This window comes from Schistocerca gregaria, chromosome 3 (genome assembly GCF_023897955.1).
Source record: "Schistocerca gregaria isolate iqSchGreg1 chromosome 3, iqSchGreg1.2, whole genome shotgun sequence".
Classification (NCBI taxonomy): Eukaryota; Metazoa; Arthropoda; class Insecta; order Orthoptera; family Acrididae; genus Schistocerca; species Schistocerca gregaria.
This window is the reverse complement of record NC_064922.1, coordinates 774086156-774102510: the sequence shown is the minus strand read 5'-3', so window position 1 is coordinate 774102510 and position 16355 is coordinate 774086156. Positions and strand designations below refer to the sequence as shown.

The window sequence follows — 16355 nt, the reverse complement described above, 5'->3', positions numbered from 1 at the left end:
AAAGTGATCTTTTAATTCCATTGCGCCGTATAGCTTGATCACAGAGCATAACTACAGACATGAACCTGTGATTAGATATTAATCAATTAAAATATCCCGATATTCTACCAACATCTATTGTGCGTCATTAAAAGTTGTGAACTCACCTCTCTGAGAACCCTGAAGAACGTAAAGAGCAACCGAGGCAGCTGAAACAGTGCAACCTGTCGCCGTGGTCGCGTAGAGCTCTGCTGCGACTCCTGCAACATTGGCGCAAAACGTGTAAATGCGTGAAGTACATGTCAGGCACACGGCACTCTAAATGAATTGCTATAAAACAGAACTTTCCTATAGCAGACAATTCTCCTTGAATGCTAAACAGTATTCTAAGACAAAAAGTAACTATAGGAAAATGCGACTTCCTGAAAGCGATTACTTAGCTGCAGGACTCACAAATGCGGGAGCAGTGACTAACTCTATATAGAGGAACACAGAGAGCTGACAATCTTACAATATACTTTGATGAATACTACGTATAATGAATGAGTCAGGTCGGGCTAACCCAGTAAATGTTTACTTCTTGTCAGCGGGGTAATTACGTCGGGGAGGATGAGTTTTGTTGTCCACACCACGTGAACAACATGAAGGGTATCCATTTATCGCCCACATTCGATAAAACACATTTTGAAACAACGAAAACGATTAATTTTAGCCAAACTTGCACTTAAAATCATTGTAAAAGTTGGCGAGACTCACATCAGCGAGTTGACATGTTTTGCAGATTTTTGGGTAATAATTTCTGAGGTAGCAATACTTTAAGAAAGAAAGTTTTCATTGCTCAAAAACGTGCTGAAGGGAAAACACGTTGTGCACATTTCAATCTATTTGTAGGTCTGAGATATCTTTAAGAGAGAAAGTCTTCACTGTTAAAAAGCGTGCTTTAACAATAATATGTGGTACTTACACACCATCACCTTGCAGACATCTCTTTAAGGAACTGTCCATTCTGACCTCCGCTTCACAGTATATTTATTCCCATATGAAATTTGTTGTAAACAATCATGTTCTATTTCCGTTCAGAATAAACAAGGACTTTCATAATTACAGTACGACAAAATAATGATGTCAATTACTTCACATTAAGGTTATCCTTAATACAAAAAAGAGTGCACAATACAGCAACCAAAATTTTTGATCACCTATCCAGCGATAAAATGTGTCTGACAGATAGCAAAATAAAATTTGAAAACTGAAAAAGTTTCTCTTTGGGAACTCTAACTATTCAGCAAAAACTTTTCTGTAATTATGTGTGAAAAGTCGTGGGTAGGAAGTAGGAAGTAGGAATTACTAGTTCACATCGGTATGTTAAAAAAATCATAATATATGAAAAGCATTATTATTCAGAACGTCGCCATGTTTGCAAGTTAATTTGTGATGTGAATGTAAAATGACTCGTTCCATATCATTACGAATTATCGTGGAAATGGTCGATGGAACATGAAAAACACAAACTTAAATCTGTAATGAACGACAGAAATGTTCCACCGACATATTTAACAATTGGCTGATTTACTAGTCTTTCCCTTTGTTCTCTTCTTAAAATACATGTAGATAACGTAATGTATGATGATACAAGTGAAATATTTAGTAGCTATCAATTTTATGTTACTTAAAATACACTGATCGGCAGAAACATTATGACTACTGTCCACCGCGAGCTTGGGTACGACCTCGTGACGTTACGAACAGGTGATGCGGTATGGGAAGTATGTAAGCGGTGCAGAAAATGGAGAATCATTCTAAGGACAGGGAAGGTAGAAAATGTGGAAATCAGTGATACAGTATTTTGAAAAGCATCACAGTGAACCTATGGTGTTGTCACTGCCACCCAATTCTCGTTATCTGACCCCTATTCAGCTCATCTTGGCGCCTTTATACCAAAGCTCAATAATTTAGCGAAACTGTGACCTGTGCACCTATCTGCTGCGACATCTGTTACGTCTTAAAATAATGTACTTGGTGCATCCGCGAAAAAACTACTACGCCTTCCCTGGCAACACAAGCCGTGGAGCGGAGAAGTGTTGAGCAACACCATAGTCCTGGGCAGTGAACGTTCTGGCGCCAATGTAACAAAATAACGTCACAGAGAGAGAGAGAGAGAGAGAGAGAGAGAGAGAGAGAGAGAGAGAGAGAGAGAGAGAGAGAGAGGGGGGGGGGGGTTCCGTCAATGTTATGACCATGCGCCATGGAGTAACAAGAGTAACTCACACTGAAAGGAAGCTCATTCAGGAAGCTGACAAAGTGATGGAGCTAGTCAGTGAACCTGAAGAATGAATTTGTGCAATATTACAACTCTGGCTAGGTTCCTTCAGGATATGACTGAACAAAACAAGCAGAGTTAACGAAGTCATCGACAGTGACGACTGGCTGCGATGACCTGCTGCTCGTTCTGTGGTGGGCTTGCTGTAATTAGTCAGATGGGTCTCATACATATTCCTCAGATCAATCATTCTCAGTTTTGCTCGCGTATTCTCAGACACTCTTAAAGTATATACGTGAAGCTGAGCTACACCACCAGCGCCAGACTAATTCTAAGTTGAAGATCGTTCATAACACACCAGTCACTTACTCATGCCTTACGCTCTGGGAGCTGACGGCATCCGCCTAAAGAGAAGACTGCACGAACATTACACGGCACCTTCACACCGCCGAGTCCACTACTCGGTGACAGCCTCCTGAGTGTGGCGACCTTCCTGGGGAGGAAGGGGGAGGGGTGTTCGGATCGAAACTGGTTGCTATCCGGTCTTTGGACGACCGCCATGTTGGTGATCATGACCCAAAGTGGGCACACGCCTTTGATATCGAGCTTGCTGGGAGTGAAGTTTGAATACCGTCCTCTCCTGTGATGTATTCCGCCGCCCGAAGCGAGGCAGCAGCCTGGTCGGGACTGCCGTTCATCCACGTGTTATCTCTTCCAGCGCTAGCAGCCCTGCTGATCACAGCGAGTGATGCAGTAGACACACGCTACTGCCCAGACGTACCTTCCGATGATGGCTCGTTGGGCTCTGCAGCTCACTACGTCATCCGGCATCCGGGTTCACCGGTTCCTCCTTCACCGACGACCACACCTCTGTGTTTGCTCACCTGTTCCCAGACACTCTTCGCGTGTATACGTGAAGCTGAGCTACACCGCCAGCGTCAGACTAACTCCAAGTTGAAGACCATACATAACACACGATGATTCAGGCAGTCACCTACTCATGCCTTAGGCTCTGGGAGCTGACAGCATCCGCCACGTGCGATCTCTGCCAGCGCTGGCAGCCCTGCTGACTCCAGCGAGTGATGCAGTAGACACACGCCATTGCACAGACGTGCCTGCCATCTATGGCTTGATGGGCTCTGCAGCTCACTACGTCATCTGGGGGTCACCGGTCCCTCCTTCACCGGCGACCACAGCTCTGTGTCCAACACGAACAAAATCTGAACCTACTAGTGACGCTCGCCTCGCCTCTCCTTTCCAGTCCCTACAACTCACGTACTGGAGAAGGACACGACGTTACTTCCTGACCATGCACAGCTGTTGCCTCTTCTACAGGAGAGCTCACAGCGAGGGGTTCTACAATATTATGTTAAGCGTACCAAGAACTTGTCGAATCGACGCCACGCTGAATCGCTGTTGTGTAGCATTCCAAAGATCGACCATCATGCTCTTACGCATATGCAGATAATATTTTGGCTGATCAATGCATAATAAATACTTTTCTAAGTACGTGGCGTGTTTTTTAAGTAACTACCATTTTGAAATTAAAAAAAAGACGTGCTAAAGTATCTGAATAATTTTGTTTTTACAGGAAAGCCTGTACCTTAATCTGCTCTTCTACATAATTCCCGTCAATACTGAGGCACTTGTCATAACGTTGTACCAGTTTTTGAACACCATCCTCATGGAAGTCTGCTGCCTGACTGCATCACCACTGTTTTGACTTCGTCATCGTCTTGAAGACGCTGACCGCCCAGGTGTTTCTTCAAGTGCAGGAACAGATGGCAGTCGCTGGGGGCTGTACGGAGGACGATCTAGAGTTTCCCATGGAAAAGATGCGATGGGATCTTTGGTCTGATTCGCCACATGCGGACCGGCAGTGTCTTGCAGCAAAACGATGCCCTTTCTCAACTTCCATGGACTGTTGCTTTGATTCTGGTGTGACATAGGCAACCCATATTTCATCGCCCGTGAAAATTTGGCTTAAGAAATCATCACCGTCGTTGTGATACCGCACATGGAAAGTCAATACACTGCCTAAACGTTTGGTTTTGTGCACATCCGTCAACATTTTCGGTACCCAACGTGCGCACAATTTTCGGTAATTCAAGTGTTCGGTCACAATGCCATACATAACACTACGAGAAACATTAGAAAAGTCATCCCGCAAGGGGGAAATCGTAAAGCATCTGCTTTATCTCACCTCATTGTCCATTACCTGCACCAAACTTTCATTAACGACCGAAGGACGCCCACTCCGTTGGTCATCATGCACATTTGTGCGGCCATCTTTAAATGCTCTCACCCATTTTCTTACCATTCCATCACTCATAATGTTTTCTCCGCAAACTGCACAGATCTGACGATGAATATCGATCGCTTTTAGGCCTTTAGCACTAAGAAATCTCGGTGTGGCCGAGCGGATCTAGGCGCGTCAGTCTGGAACCGCGCGACCGCTACGGTCGCAGATTCGAATCCTGCCTCGGGCATGGATGTGTGTGATGTCTTTAGGTTAGTTAGGTTTAAGTAGTTCTGAGTTCTAGAGGACTACCGAGCGAGGTGGCGCAGTGGTTAGACACTCGACTCGCATTCGGGAGGACGACGGTTCAATCCCGTGTCCGGCCATCCTGATTTAGGTTTTCCGTGATTTCCCTAAATCACTCCAGGCAAATGCCGGGATGGTTCCTCTGAAAGGGCACGGCCAAATTCCTTCCCCATCCTTCCCTAATCCGATGAGACCGATGACCACGCTGTCTGGCCACCTTCCCCAACCAACCAACCAACCAACCAACCATCTAGAGGACTGATGACCTCAAATGTTAAGTCCCATAGCGCTCAGAGCTATTTGAACTATTTTGAACTGAGAAATCTTGTAACAGCCCGTACTTCACAGTCGGCAGGACTCATAATTATCGGAAGCATCTTAAACACTCAGTACACAACGTAACCAAGGATGAATCAGACTGTAATGGCTTCAGTGCGTAAATTAAGGCACCGGCTTTGACGTGAAAATAAAATTATTGAGATATCTTAGCACGTCTTTTTTTTTAATTTCAGAACGGTAGTTACTTAAAAAACACGCCTCGTATTTCAGACGTCATGTATCACGTTACAGTGTCGAATGCTTTTTGTAGGTCATCTAATCTGATGAAAGTGCGTTAGCCTTTCTTAAGTCTTTCTTCCGCTATCAACCGTGTGCCGTGGTTAAATTACAGTGTCTCCAGCTCGACAGCAGTAGGCGCAGCACTACGGTACGTCGACACAAACCTGATGCAGAGGGCGCAGAGCCGTCTCCTGACACAGGCAGAAGGCTACCAGGGCCGCACAGTACAGGAACAACAGCCGAGGCCACATGGCTACTGAAACACAAACGTGACGATAACGGGTAAAGAACTACAAGACGTTTGCTACATACAATGCACGAGATTCTTAATTGATTTTTCGGTGAAATGATAAGCTATTTCGTAGGAAAAGCTATAGGTGTGGTATTTTATGTACATTTATTAGAAAAGTGCGAAAATCACCTGACATGAAACAGAATACACAGAAAATCTATATGAGTTAAGTGTATGTGAATTCAAATACTTATATAAGACATTCTTACATACACCAGTAGGGAACTTTTCTTTCTTTTAGAGAGTATGGTTTTCTGAATATTTGACTTAAAATTGAAAATTCTGCTTCATGACTTCAGTTAACTTCATAACGGAAGTCCTACGACAGACTAACAGATTAACTTATCAATCTCTTACAATGTGTCGCAAATGTTACAAGAGACTGTCAGATACGATAAGGATAGCGAAAGAGCAGTCAGCCACATTTAATTGTGTCACCATCAGTTTTCTTCAATGAATCGTCAGGTGAGCTGTAGTTCAACAAACTGAAGTTTTGTTTTATTCAACTGGCGGTCATCCTATAATATTGGTCGAACAAAACCAATGACGACATAACAAATGTACATTAATAAATCTATGGCTTTCATTTACACAAACAATAATGAGGTGTGGAGTACAAGGTGCTAAAGTTTATTTAGGTGTGTTATTATAAGACTTGAATGACACATTAATGGTTCAAATCATGAGATAATTAAATTTGGGCTTAATAATGATTCCAGAGTAAAAGATAATTATGCCAGAAAACGAACAATTAATGGAAACAATAGGACTTTTAATTGCATACTACATAAATTAAAAGAGGCGCCACAAGATAGTGTCAATGAAACATTTGACTCATTTTTCTGTAATTATAAATTTTGATTTATCTTGCATTACTAATGAATAAAATGAAAGTTATGATAAAGTCAAATACATGACAAAACTAGGCACAAATATATCACCAGAAACTCTCAGTGTTTAATACAGCAGCAAAATAAATCAATCAGTTAAATCATTAATTATAATGGGATGCAGAAATAAAGTAACATTCAACAGATTCATCATAATCAATGTGTATAATCCAACTAACGATGTGACAGTCCCCCAAAATAAAAATAAAATCGTATTTAGACTTGTGTGTATACTGATTTTAGCTGAAGTAAGAAATAAATTAGTAGTCAGAAATAAGATGTCTCTTGTCTTAAATGGGTCCTACGGCACTAAACAAAGTTCAAGAAAAATAGACTTTCAGTTAGCTCATCTAATCAAGGACTCGCTTGGTATGGGAATATTTCAAAAAAATCTAAAATAGCTAGATGTAAAGCCATTTCGCCGGCAGCTGTAGCCGAGCGGTTCTAGGCGCTTCAGTCCGGAACCGCGCGCCTGCTATGGTCGCAAGTTCGAGTCCTGCCTCAGGCATGGATGTGTGTGATGTCCTTAGATTAGTTAGGTTAAAGTAGTTTTAAGTCCAGGGGACTGATGACCTCAGATGTTAAGTCCCATAGTGCCTAGAGCCATTTGAACCATTTTTTAAAGCCATTTCACATAATGTATGATACAAGAGATGTTAGAAACTGTAGATGTTTCATTATTATTTAGCTTTTATAACATAATAAGAATCATGTATAGAAGGTTATTTACTTGAATAAGAATGAAATACAACTTAATGCTCGAAATGGCTTCAGGAAAAGCAAATTTACTTAAACAGGAAACTGAGTTTACAAAGCAAGTCGTCAATGCTACAGAGAAACATGCCCTTGACTATTGGTTCCTTCTAGACCTACATAAAACATTTCATCTGATCTATCATGATCAAATACTTTAGCAGTCATATATACATGGTATCTGTTGAATTCCCCGTAACTTAAGTCTTACCCTTCTGGTAGGCAACAGGTGGGAGAAATAGGCTACGTAACTGAAAGTAATTTTTCTGTGTGTAGGAAAGTTAGCTATGGAGTACTTCATAGCTATGTGTCAGGCCATCTACTGATCTTAATTTTCATAAGTGATATCACTTTGAGCAGGAGAGGCACAGATTATTTTTTCAGATGCTAGTACACCATTATACTAAAGGGCATAATGTGACTGATTTATTGCAGAAGATTCTGTGAAGCAGAAGAGGGAGAAAGACAGTTTACAAATAATTGTCAGAAGAAAAGTTACAGATGAGCTTTGGAGAAAAGGGAAAATGGTATGTGATTTGAGAAGAAACACAGTATTTAATTTTGTGCAATAAGTCCAGCATACGAACAACTGGTGTAGTCCACGAACGGGAGTCAACAAACACGTTAGAAGGCTCCAAACATTGGGTGTACATGTTGATGGAAACTTATATTGGAAGAAGCATGTTAGTGAGCTTCTCAATCAATGAAGTTGAGCTGCTTTCCCCCTTCATACAACTGCTAGTATCTGAAACAAACGATTCACCTTCAGTACTCATTTTGCATATTTCCACTGAATAATAACTTGTGGAATACTTTTGTGGGTTGCTTGCATCTTATAAAATACTGATGGCTCAAAAGCGAGCTGTAAGAATAATAAGTGATGTTCACACACAATACACCATGTAAATACCTCTTGAAGGAGTTAGACATTTTAACTACACTACATAAGACTTAGACATTTTAACTACCCAGTAGATATATTCTCTAATTAAATTCGTCGTAAATAGTGCATCACAATTTCAGAAGAACAGTGATGTCCACAGCTAGACCACTACAGGAAAAAAAAATGATCTTTATTACCAATCATTAATACTGTCAGTGGCTCGGAAAGGTGTCCAACATGCAGCAACAAAAATTTTCGATTATTTGTCCAACTGCATAAAATGAGTGACAGGTCCCAAAGTAAGCTTTAATTCTAGCGTAGTCAACTCATTCTGTTCGATAGGCAAATTTCTATTTAAAAGCTCGTAGCCTGTAGAAAGAAGAAAAAAGTGTTTTAAATGCAGTTTAAGAAGAGGGCTAAATCATAATGTGTTCATTAATGTTAACGCTAATCGTGTACACATATCCTATAAAGTGATTCTCCCCAAATTATTACACTAAAAGAATTGTTCAAATGATCCATGGAACACTTAACTAAAAAAAGAGGGAAGTGGCTTCCATAAACATGATAAAATGTTGCGTGTATTTCCATCTGCAATAATTTATTTATGTTACCATAGGTTAAAAAGGTCCGTGATGTATTTCATATGTGTCATATATACTGATCAGCCAAAGAAAGTAGTACATCTTCCTCATATCGTGTAGGGCCACCTTGAGCACGCAGAAGTGTCGCAACACGAAGCGACATGAACTCCACTAATGTCTGAAGTAGTGCTGGAGGGAATTGACACCATGAATCCTACAGCGATGTCCATAAATCCTAAAGAGTGCAAGGGGGTGGAGATCTCTTTTGAACAGCACCTTGCAAGACATCCCAGATATGCTCAATAATGTTCATGTCTGGGGAGTTTAGTGGCCCGCGGAAGTGTTTAAACTCAGAAGAGTGTTCCTGTGGCTATTTTGTAGCAATCCTCAAGGTGTGGGGTGTCTCATTGTCCTGCTGGAATTTCCCAGGCCTGTGGGAATGCACAGTGGACATGAATGGATGCAGGTGATTAGACAGGACGCTTACGTACATGACACCCTGTAATGCCGGAAATGCAAATCCTCCTATTTCCATCTATTGTACTATATATATTTTTTCTTATTTTGTTACCTGAAGATACGACATTTCTGTGTCTTTATATATTGTGTTTTACTAATTATATATATGCATATATGTCGATGTATAGTTGGTTTGTTTTGTAAATATTATTTGCATTTTTCCGCTGGGTCTGGCGTAGGGAAAACTATGCTATCGAACGATTACATCGATGGGTCGTGTGGAGAACCAAAGTGTTTAGGTTTTTGGTAATGTTAACTCTGCCGCTTGGAGGGCGGGCAGGGCAGAGTCTGGCTGGAGAAGGGCGGTGGAGCAGGTGTGTTGTGTGGCGCTCCCGCGAGTTGCCGCGCTTTTGGGGTTTGGCAGCATTTAATCGCGCCAGACTTGCTATGATAGTTTTTGACACGGTGTCGCGGACGGGAAGCATTAGCTGGCGCACATCGAGAGCCCGTTTCACCTGGTGACCATGTCGAGAAGGCGCACCAACATCCATCTTCTGCAACAGCGACAGCCGACAATGAGTGACTGTCGCCATCTCCTCGATCGACGACTTCAAACCTTCAACCAACAAGGAAGACTGGAAACACGTTAAGTTTTAGAACTGCATGGCAGACCTCAGTTTTTAAAATTGTCCCATTTGCCTCACAAAATTACAGCAACTTAGCATGAACCTTTGTTGTTCATTGTCCCAATTGCATTACCAAGCAGGGTCCCTTCCTTTTCTGGAATGAACCCGAGTGTCGTTGAAATTCAAACGCCAGCATTAAAGTAATATCATTCGATTTCACTGCTTTAATTTCAAAGTTCAGTTAAGGTATTCATAGCTGGCTACAATATTTAGATTACACAAGCACAAATTAAGAGTGCGAGTTTTGTTACCATATTTTAGCTTACCTGTGACTGCAGCTCAGCTTGGTATGTATTAAATTTTACTATTGTTAATTGTTCAGAATCATTTAATTCAAGTTCAAAGTTAAATCTCTTATTTCTAAATTTCGTAGATTCAAGTAGCTTTTGAAATGATTGTTGAGGTAGCCCAAGACTAACGTTATTTTACTGAATTTCGTAGTGCTTCAGAAACAAAGCTCACTATTAATTTCAGTCACTAAATTAACTTTCAATTTTCCAGTTTTATTAATTCTTTTGCTAAATTAAGTCAGTGGGTAGCGAAATTCATTACTTCTGACAGACATTCAGTTTTCACACAGCACGTGTCAACCTTCAGTTGCCACGCTTTTAGTGCTAATTATATGTGCATTAATCTTTCATTGTCAGTTATTATAGCAGTTGTCCATAGGACTGGCGACCGTACTTTTCCCCAAATGTCAAATATCTAATTAACGCCAATTAATTGTTAACGTAACGACCGCACATTTACTTTCTTTATTAATTTTACCCTTTTCTCAAAATTAATTTTCAGCAATTTCATTTGCATTTTCCCTTTCATTTAGCTTTAACTCTTTCCTCCCTCGTTACCGGCAAATTAATTTCGGTGACGATTGATTTTCCCAAATTTTCATTAGGTGCACGCGTTTTTATTTTTTACTGTCATTAAGGTCGATAAGTGAGGGGAGGTTACAACCGGTCAGTCGTATCTAGACGTATCAGGGTTACCGTATCGCTCCAAGTACACACGCCCCATAGCATTACAGAGCCTCCACCAGCTTGAACCGTCCCCTGCTGACATGAAGGGTTCGTGGATTCATAAGGTTCTCTGTATATCCGTATACGTCCATCTGCAAAATACAATTGGAAACGAGACTCATCCGACGAGGCAACATGTTTCCAATCATCAACATTCTACTGTCGGTGTTGGAGGGCCCAGGTGAGGCGTGATGTTCTGTGTCATGCAGTCATCAAGGTACACGAGTGGGCCTCTGGCTCCAAAAGCCCGTATGGATGATGTTTCGTTGAATGGTTCCCACGCTGACATTTGTTGATGTCCCAGCATTGAAATTTGCAGCAATTTTGCGGGAAGGTTGCACGTCTGGAATGCCAAAAGATTCTCTTCACTCGTCGTTGGCCCCGTCCTTGCAGGATCTTTTTCCGGACTCAACGATGATTCACTGGATTTCTGATATTCACAGTACACTCGTGAAACGGTCGCCTAGAAAATCCCCACTTCATCGCTACCTCGGAGATGCTACGTAACATCGTTCGTGCGCCGATTATAACACTAGTTTCAGACTCACCTAAATCTTGTTAACCTGCCATTGAAGTAGCAGCAACTGATACAACAACTGTGCCAGACAATTGTCTTATATAGGCGTTGCCCACCGCAGCGCCCTATTCTGCGTTTTTACATAAATCTGTATTTGAATACACATGCCTACACCAGTTCCTTTGACGCTTCAATGGATAAGGAAAATCTTTAACGCTGAGTCATTATTTCAGGCAGTCAAGTACACAGAAAGTAGCTGGTACTCTCGTAGAGGAATAATATTTGTGTGAGTGAAGATAAGTGTGTGACGTCCAGTCAGTGAAGTGGAGTACTCTTACTCTCTCTCTCTCTCTCTCTCTCTCTCTCTCTCTCTCTCTCTCTCTCTCTCTCTCTGTGTGTGTGTGTGTGTGTGTGTGTGTGTGTGTGTGTGTGTGTGTGTGCGTGTGTGCGTATTTGTGCGTACATATGAGCCCTGAAGTGTAGTATTTCTAGAAGAACTAGAAAATAAGATTTTCATTGCTGTTGTTGTGTATAACTAGCAACTCATCACAGCTTCGTAGGGTATGCCCGGACGACTTGTCTGATGAAGAGGTAATTTTACTTACAGGTCACTGCCTAGAGTTACAATTAGACTTTTGGGAACCAAGTAGGATAACTGAATATTAACTCCAAATTCTGCTGTAAGTTATCTTATTCAAACAGTGGATGCCGGGGAAATTCTCAGGGGCCATGACTTCATCGAGGCACATCATCATAGTTTAGCCAGTATGCACGATATTTACAAATTACATACACAAACCTTGCTCATGAATCAGAGTATCTGTTACTCAAAACCATATCATAATACCTAGAGCAGTTCCTGAAATTATCATTCACATACAAACAGAAAAACGTGGTAGTAGCATTAATTTGCAATACGTAGCGACTAAGACACAATTTTGCATTCTTGTTAAATTATGTAAATAAGTTTTCTTTAATTTACGTTTATGGTCACAAACTTTTTGTTAACAGATTACCGGTTTCGGTCTATAATGACCATCATCTGATCTGTTTTATAAAAACAAAGTCGTAATGTACTGCATTTAACATTTGACGATGCCATTATGGGTGCAGCACTTTAGGACTTTGCTTTTATAAAACAGATCTGATGATGGTCATTATAGACCGAAACCAGTAATCTTAACAAAGAGTTTGTGACCAAAGACGTAAATTAAAGGAAACTTATTCTATATACGGCTCACTGTTTTATTCGCGACAACGCCACAACTTGTGAAATTATGTAAAATCTAAACATCTCTTTCGAAGTGACTTGTCTGTTTCATTGTGAACAATGAGCAGAAGCTTAATAATTATTATATCTATTATCATTATTATTATTATTATTATTATTATTATTATTATTATTATTATTACTATTAGAAAAAAAGAAACTCAGACGTAGACTATCAGAGCCACAGGGAAAGGAGTGATATATTGAAGGGGGTAAGTTCCATTTCTCCTACATAGCTTTAGTGATAACAGGAATTGTTTGCAAAAGCATTCAATGTTGAGCTGTTCAATATTAATGACATTTAAAATTTTGTATAGTTTATCAGATATCAATATGATATGTGTTTCTGTGCGTTACTAACAAATGTCAAGGAATTTTTACTGGGATCAAAGTAACATAAAATATATGAAGGCCGGCCGCGGTTTTCTTGCGGTTCGAGGCGCGCAGTCCGGAACCGCGCGACTGCTACGGTCGCAGGTTCGAATCCTGCCTCGGGCATGGATGTGTGTGATGTCCTTAGGTTAGTTAGGTTTAGTAGTTCTAGGGGACTGATGACCTAAGATGTTAAGTCCCATAGTGCTCAGAGCCATTTGAACCAAAATATATGAAGGTATATTCCACAAAGCATGGGTTAATAAATATAGGTGTTGGCAAAGTACGGAACGTACTATAGTGATGTATTTCTTGTGGAGGTGGTTGTGAGGTCATATATGACGAACGAAACATAGAACACTCAGATAGCAGCAGTGGTGATATATATTAACAGAATGTAGCACACACGGCTTCACACCTAGTGTATGGTGCAACGTTATCTACAATCTTCTGATTGACTATGCATGCTACCGCGACGACTGAATCAATCGGCATACTTTAATATCTTGAGAGACGTACAACGAAAACATGTGCTCCTTGCAGTTCTCACCGCCATATGGCTCAGGCAAGAGGAGACTCCAGTGCACTTCAGTTTGGATGTCCTCAAGGTTTTGGACACCATCATAACAAGAGTGTCTATTGGACGCTGATGTCTGCTGCATGACCAGATTGGCCATCCAAATGCGAAGTATTGTCTGTGTTACTCCGTTTAACATTATAAAAACCTGGAACAGTCTATTGATCTCTGAGTACCCGTTCGACGTTTCCACGTGCAGTCACTCTGAGTGTGTACGGTGTCGTGCGATTCACACGTCAGCTAGTACTTGGGTTAATCATAAACGTGTAATGTTAATAGAATCACCTTGTGTTGATCCTCGAATTTCTCCTCCCCTCTCTGCGCAGGCTGTCTTCTTCCTCAGTATTCCTCAGGTAGAACCTCAGGCATCACTGGCGATTGGTGTTAAGAGCCTCACCCTGTACAGATACATCGGAAAAATGATAATTGCTATTGCCAGTAAATAGCACATGGCTCTTTAACGGGATAATCGCTTGTTCACTATGTTATACAGTGTTATTGTGCACCACCTTCCACCCACCGAATACACCCAGAGCATTAATTTATATTCCCCAGATTGTTGTCTTACGTTACCCTTGGTTTCCTCCAGTCACCAAGTGCATGACGCTCATTTCTGCTTTGACATGACCTGTGGCTTTCCTCTAGTGTGCCAGTGTTTATGAGAATACATGTCTCCACCACTCTTATTAGGAACAGCACATCCTGATGATTTAGTATTTTAACACAATTTCAGGTTTTCGGTACCTGCAGACAAGGTGCTGACGAGTGCCGCAATAATTTTCGTGTCTTACATTTAAGGCGTCGGCATCAAGGAGACAAGCTGTGCTCAGTAGGAAATGCACTGATTAGCCAAAGCATTATTATCATCTGCTTTATAGCTTTTTAGTCCACCTATGAAACACTTTACCGCAGCGAATCTGTGTGGCTTTATTTCGACAGATCCTTGACATGTCTCCAGAGGTACGTGTCTAAAGATGACCATGCACAGATCACACAGTTCCTATAAATTACCAGCCTGTGGAAGCCCGAGTAGCGTCTCAGATGCGTTACATCGGGTTCCGATGAGGCAGCCAGAATATCAACGTGAGTTCACTGTCATGTTCCTAAAACCACTGTAGCTCGTTCTGACCTTGTGGCACCGACAATTATCTTGCTGGAAGGAGCAGTCACCGTCTGGAAAGACATTAAATGTGTGATGCAGGTGTTCCACAGATATGTTAACGTAGCGCACAGAGTCATGGTCCTTTGTATTAGTAGCGCAGGTCCCATGGAAGTCCAAGTAAATCTCCCCCATAACATAATATTGCCCCCAGCTGGCTGTGTCTGTGGCACGCCGCATGGTCAGAGTAGCTGTTCAGGGGGCTATCTGGACAAGACCGTCGAACTGGAGTAACAAGAGACGTGATTCATCAGACACGTCGATACCTCTTCACTGATCCACCGTCCATTTTCGATGGGTCGTCTGCTGTGGAGCCCCATGTTCAACAGTGTGTGCTGAATGGTATGCACCGAAACACTTGTGTCGGCACCATTATCGTACTCTCTCTCGTCAGATCTGCCGCAGATCGCAGCCTGTCCTCCTTTACAGCACGAGTAATCTTGACATAAGCTTCACAAACTGCGATGAAGCCCCGTACTACACCTTGTCGCCTGCTCGTGGTTTTATGCCCTGCAGCCATTTTCCATAGTTGCTCACGACTGTAGCACGTGGCCAGGCGTTAATCTTCGCTGTTTCCAAGATGCTCGTCTCTAGGCGCTGGGCCATAACAATCTGACCTTTTACGAAGTCGCTTATGTAAGTAGATTTCTTCATCTGCGGTCTGTATCGTCGTTAGTGTGATTCCCCACCGCGGCACCTAATCGCAACGTCCCTAGGCGGCGTGCAAGCTCGCCCGTGGGTCGAGATGAATTCGCTGTGGCTCAACTGCGTACGTAACGGCAGTTGAAAGGGTTCCTCCTCAGGTGACCGAAAAATGAAGCGAACTGAGAGTAGTGTCCACAGCATATTCCTTGTACTGTAATTTGGAATTTGGAAATTTGTGGTAAGGTCTTATGGGACCAAACTGCTGAGGTCATCGGTCCCTAAGCCTACATACTATTTAATCTAACTTAAACTAACTTACGCTAAGAACGACGCACACACTCATGCCCTAGGGAGGACTCGAACCCTAGACGGGGGGAGCCGCATGGACCGTGACAAGGCGCCTCAGACCGCTCGGCTACTCCGCGCGGCCCAGAATCATATTGGACATCTTTCCACATGACACGCCTGAATACAAATGACAGCACTACTAATGCACTGCCCTAAATTACTTCTTTAAGAAATGAGCTGTATGTCAGAAACCGTGATTCTGATTTACGCATCCAGAGAATTTACATCAAACAATTAACAATTCCTTTACTAGAAAGTCATACATGTTGGAGCTATTTGGTTAGTGTATTCATTAAGATAAAGAACATCGTCTTGTTCTGCATTGTGCTCAGCAAGAAAATTCTGTGACCGCGTAAGGGAGCGTAGCCTCAACTTTTACTTTTTATCACATCAGAATACGCAAAGTAAATTATCAATTTATACTCAAAATGAACTTCAAAACAATCTTCGTTGTTGCTCCCCCGATCGTTGTCACCTCCGATTAAAACGTCCAGGTGTGTTTTCGCATGTTTGATTTTGTAAATTTTTGATAAGATCTTAAGGGACCAAACTGCTGAGGCCA

General features: G+C 41.8%; 1 protein-coding gene across 4 annotated transcripts in view; it reads right to left on the bottom strand.

The window, feature by feature from the left end:
• The window catches only part of LOC126355249 (uncharacterized), an 85024-nt gene that overhangs the window by 37959 nt on the left and 30710 nt on the right, over window positions 1–16355 (bottom strand). The window contains exons 2-4 of one of the 4 annotated variants that reach the window (XM_050005529.1): window positions 13927–14039; window positions 5507–5598; window positions 147–239 (exon numbers count right to left, since the gene is read on the bottom strand). In XM_050005529.1, coding sequence (XP_049861486.1) covers window positions 147–239; window positions 5507–5593 — 180 coding nt within the window. In that variant the 5' untranslated portion in view covers window positions 5594–5598; window positions 13927–14039. The remainder of the gene's footprint in view (window positions 1–146; window positions 240–5506; window positions 5599–13926; window positions 14040–16355) is intronic. The other 3 variants (XM_050005530.1, XM_050005531.1, XM_050005532.1) reach the window with 3 other exon arrangements.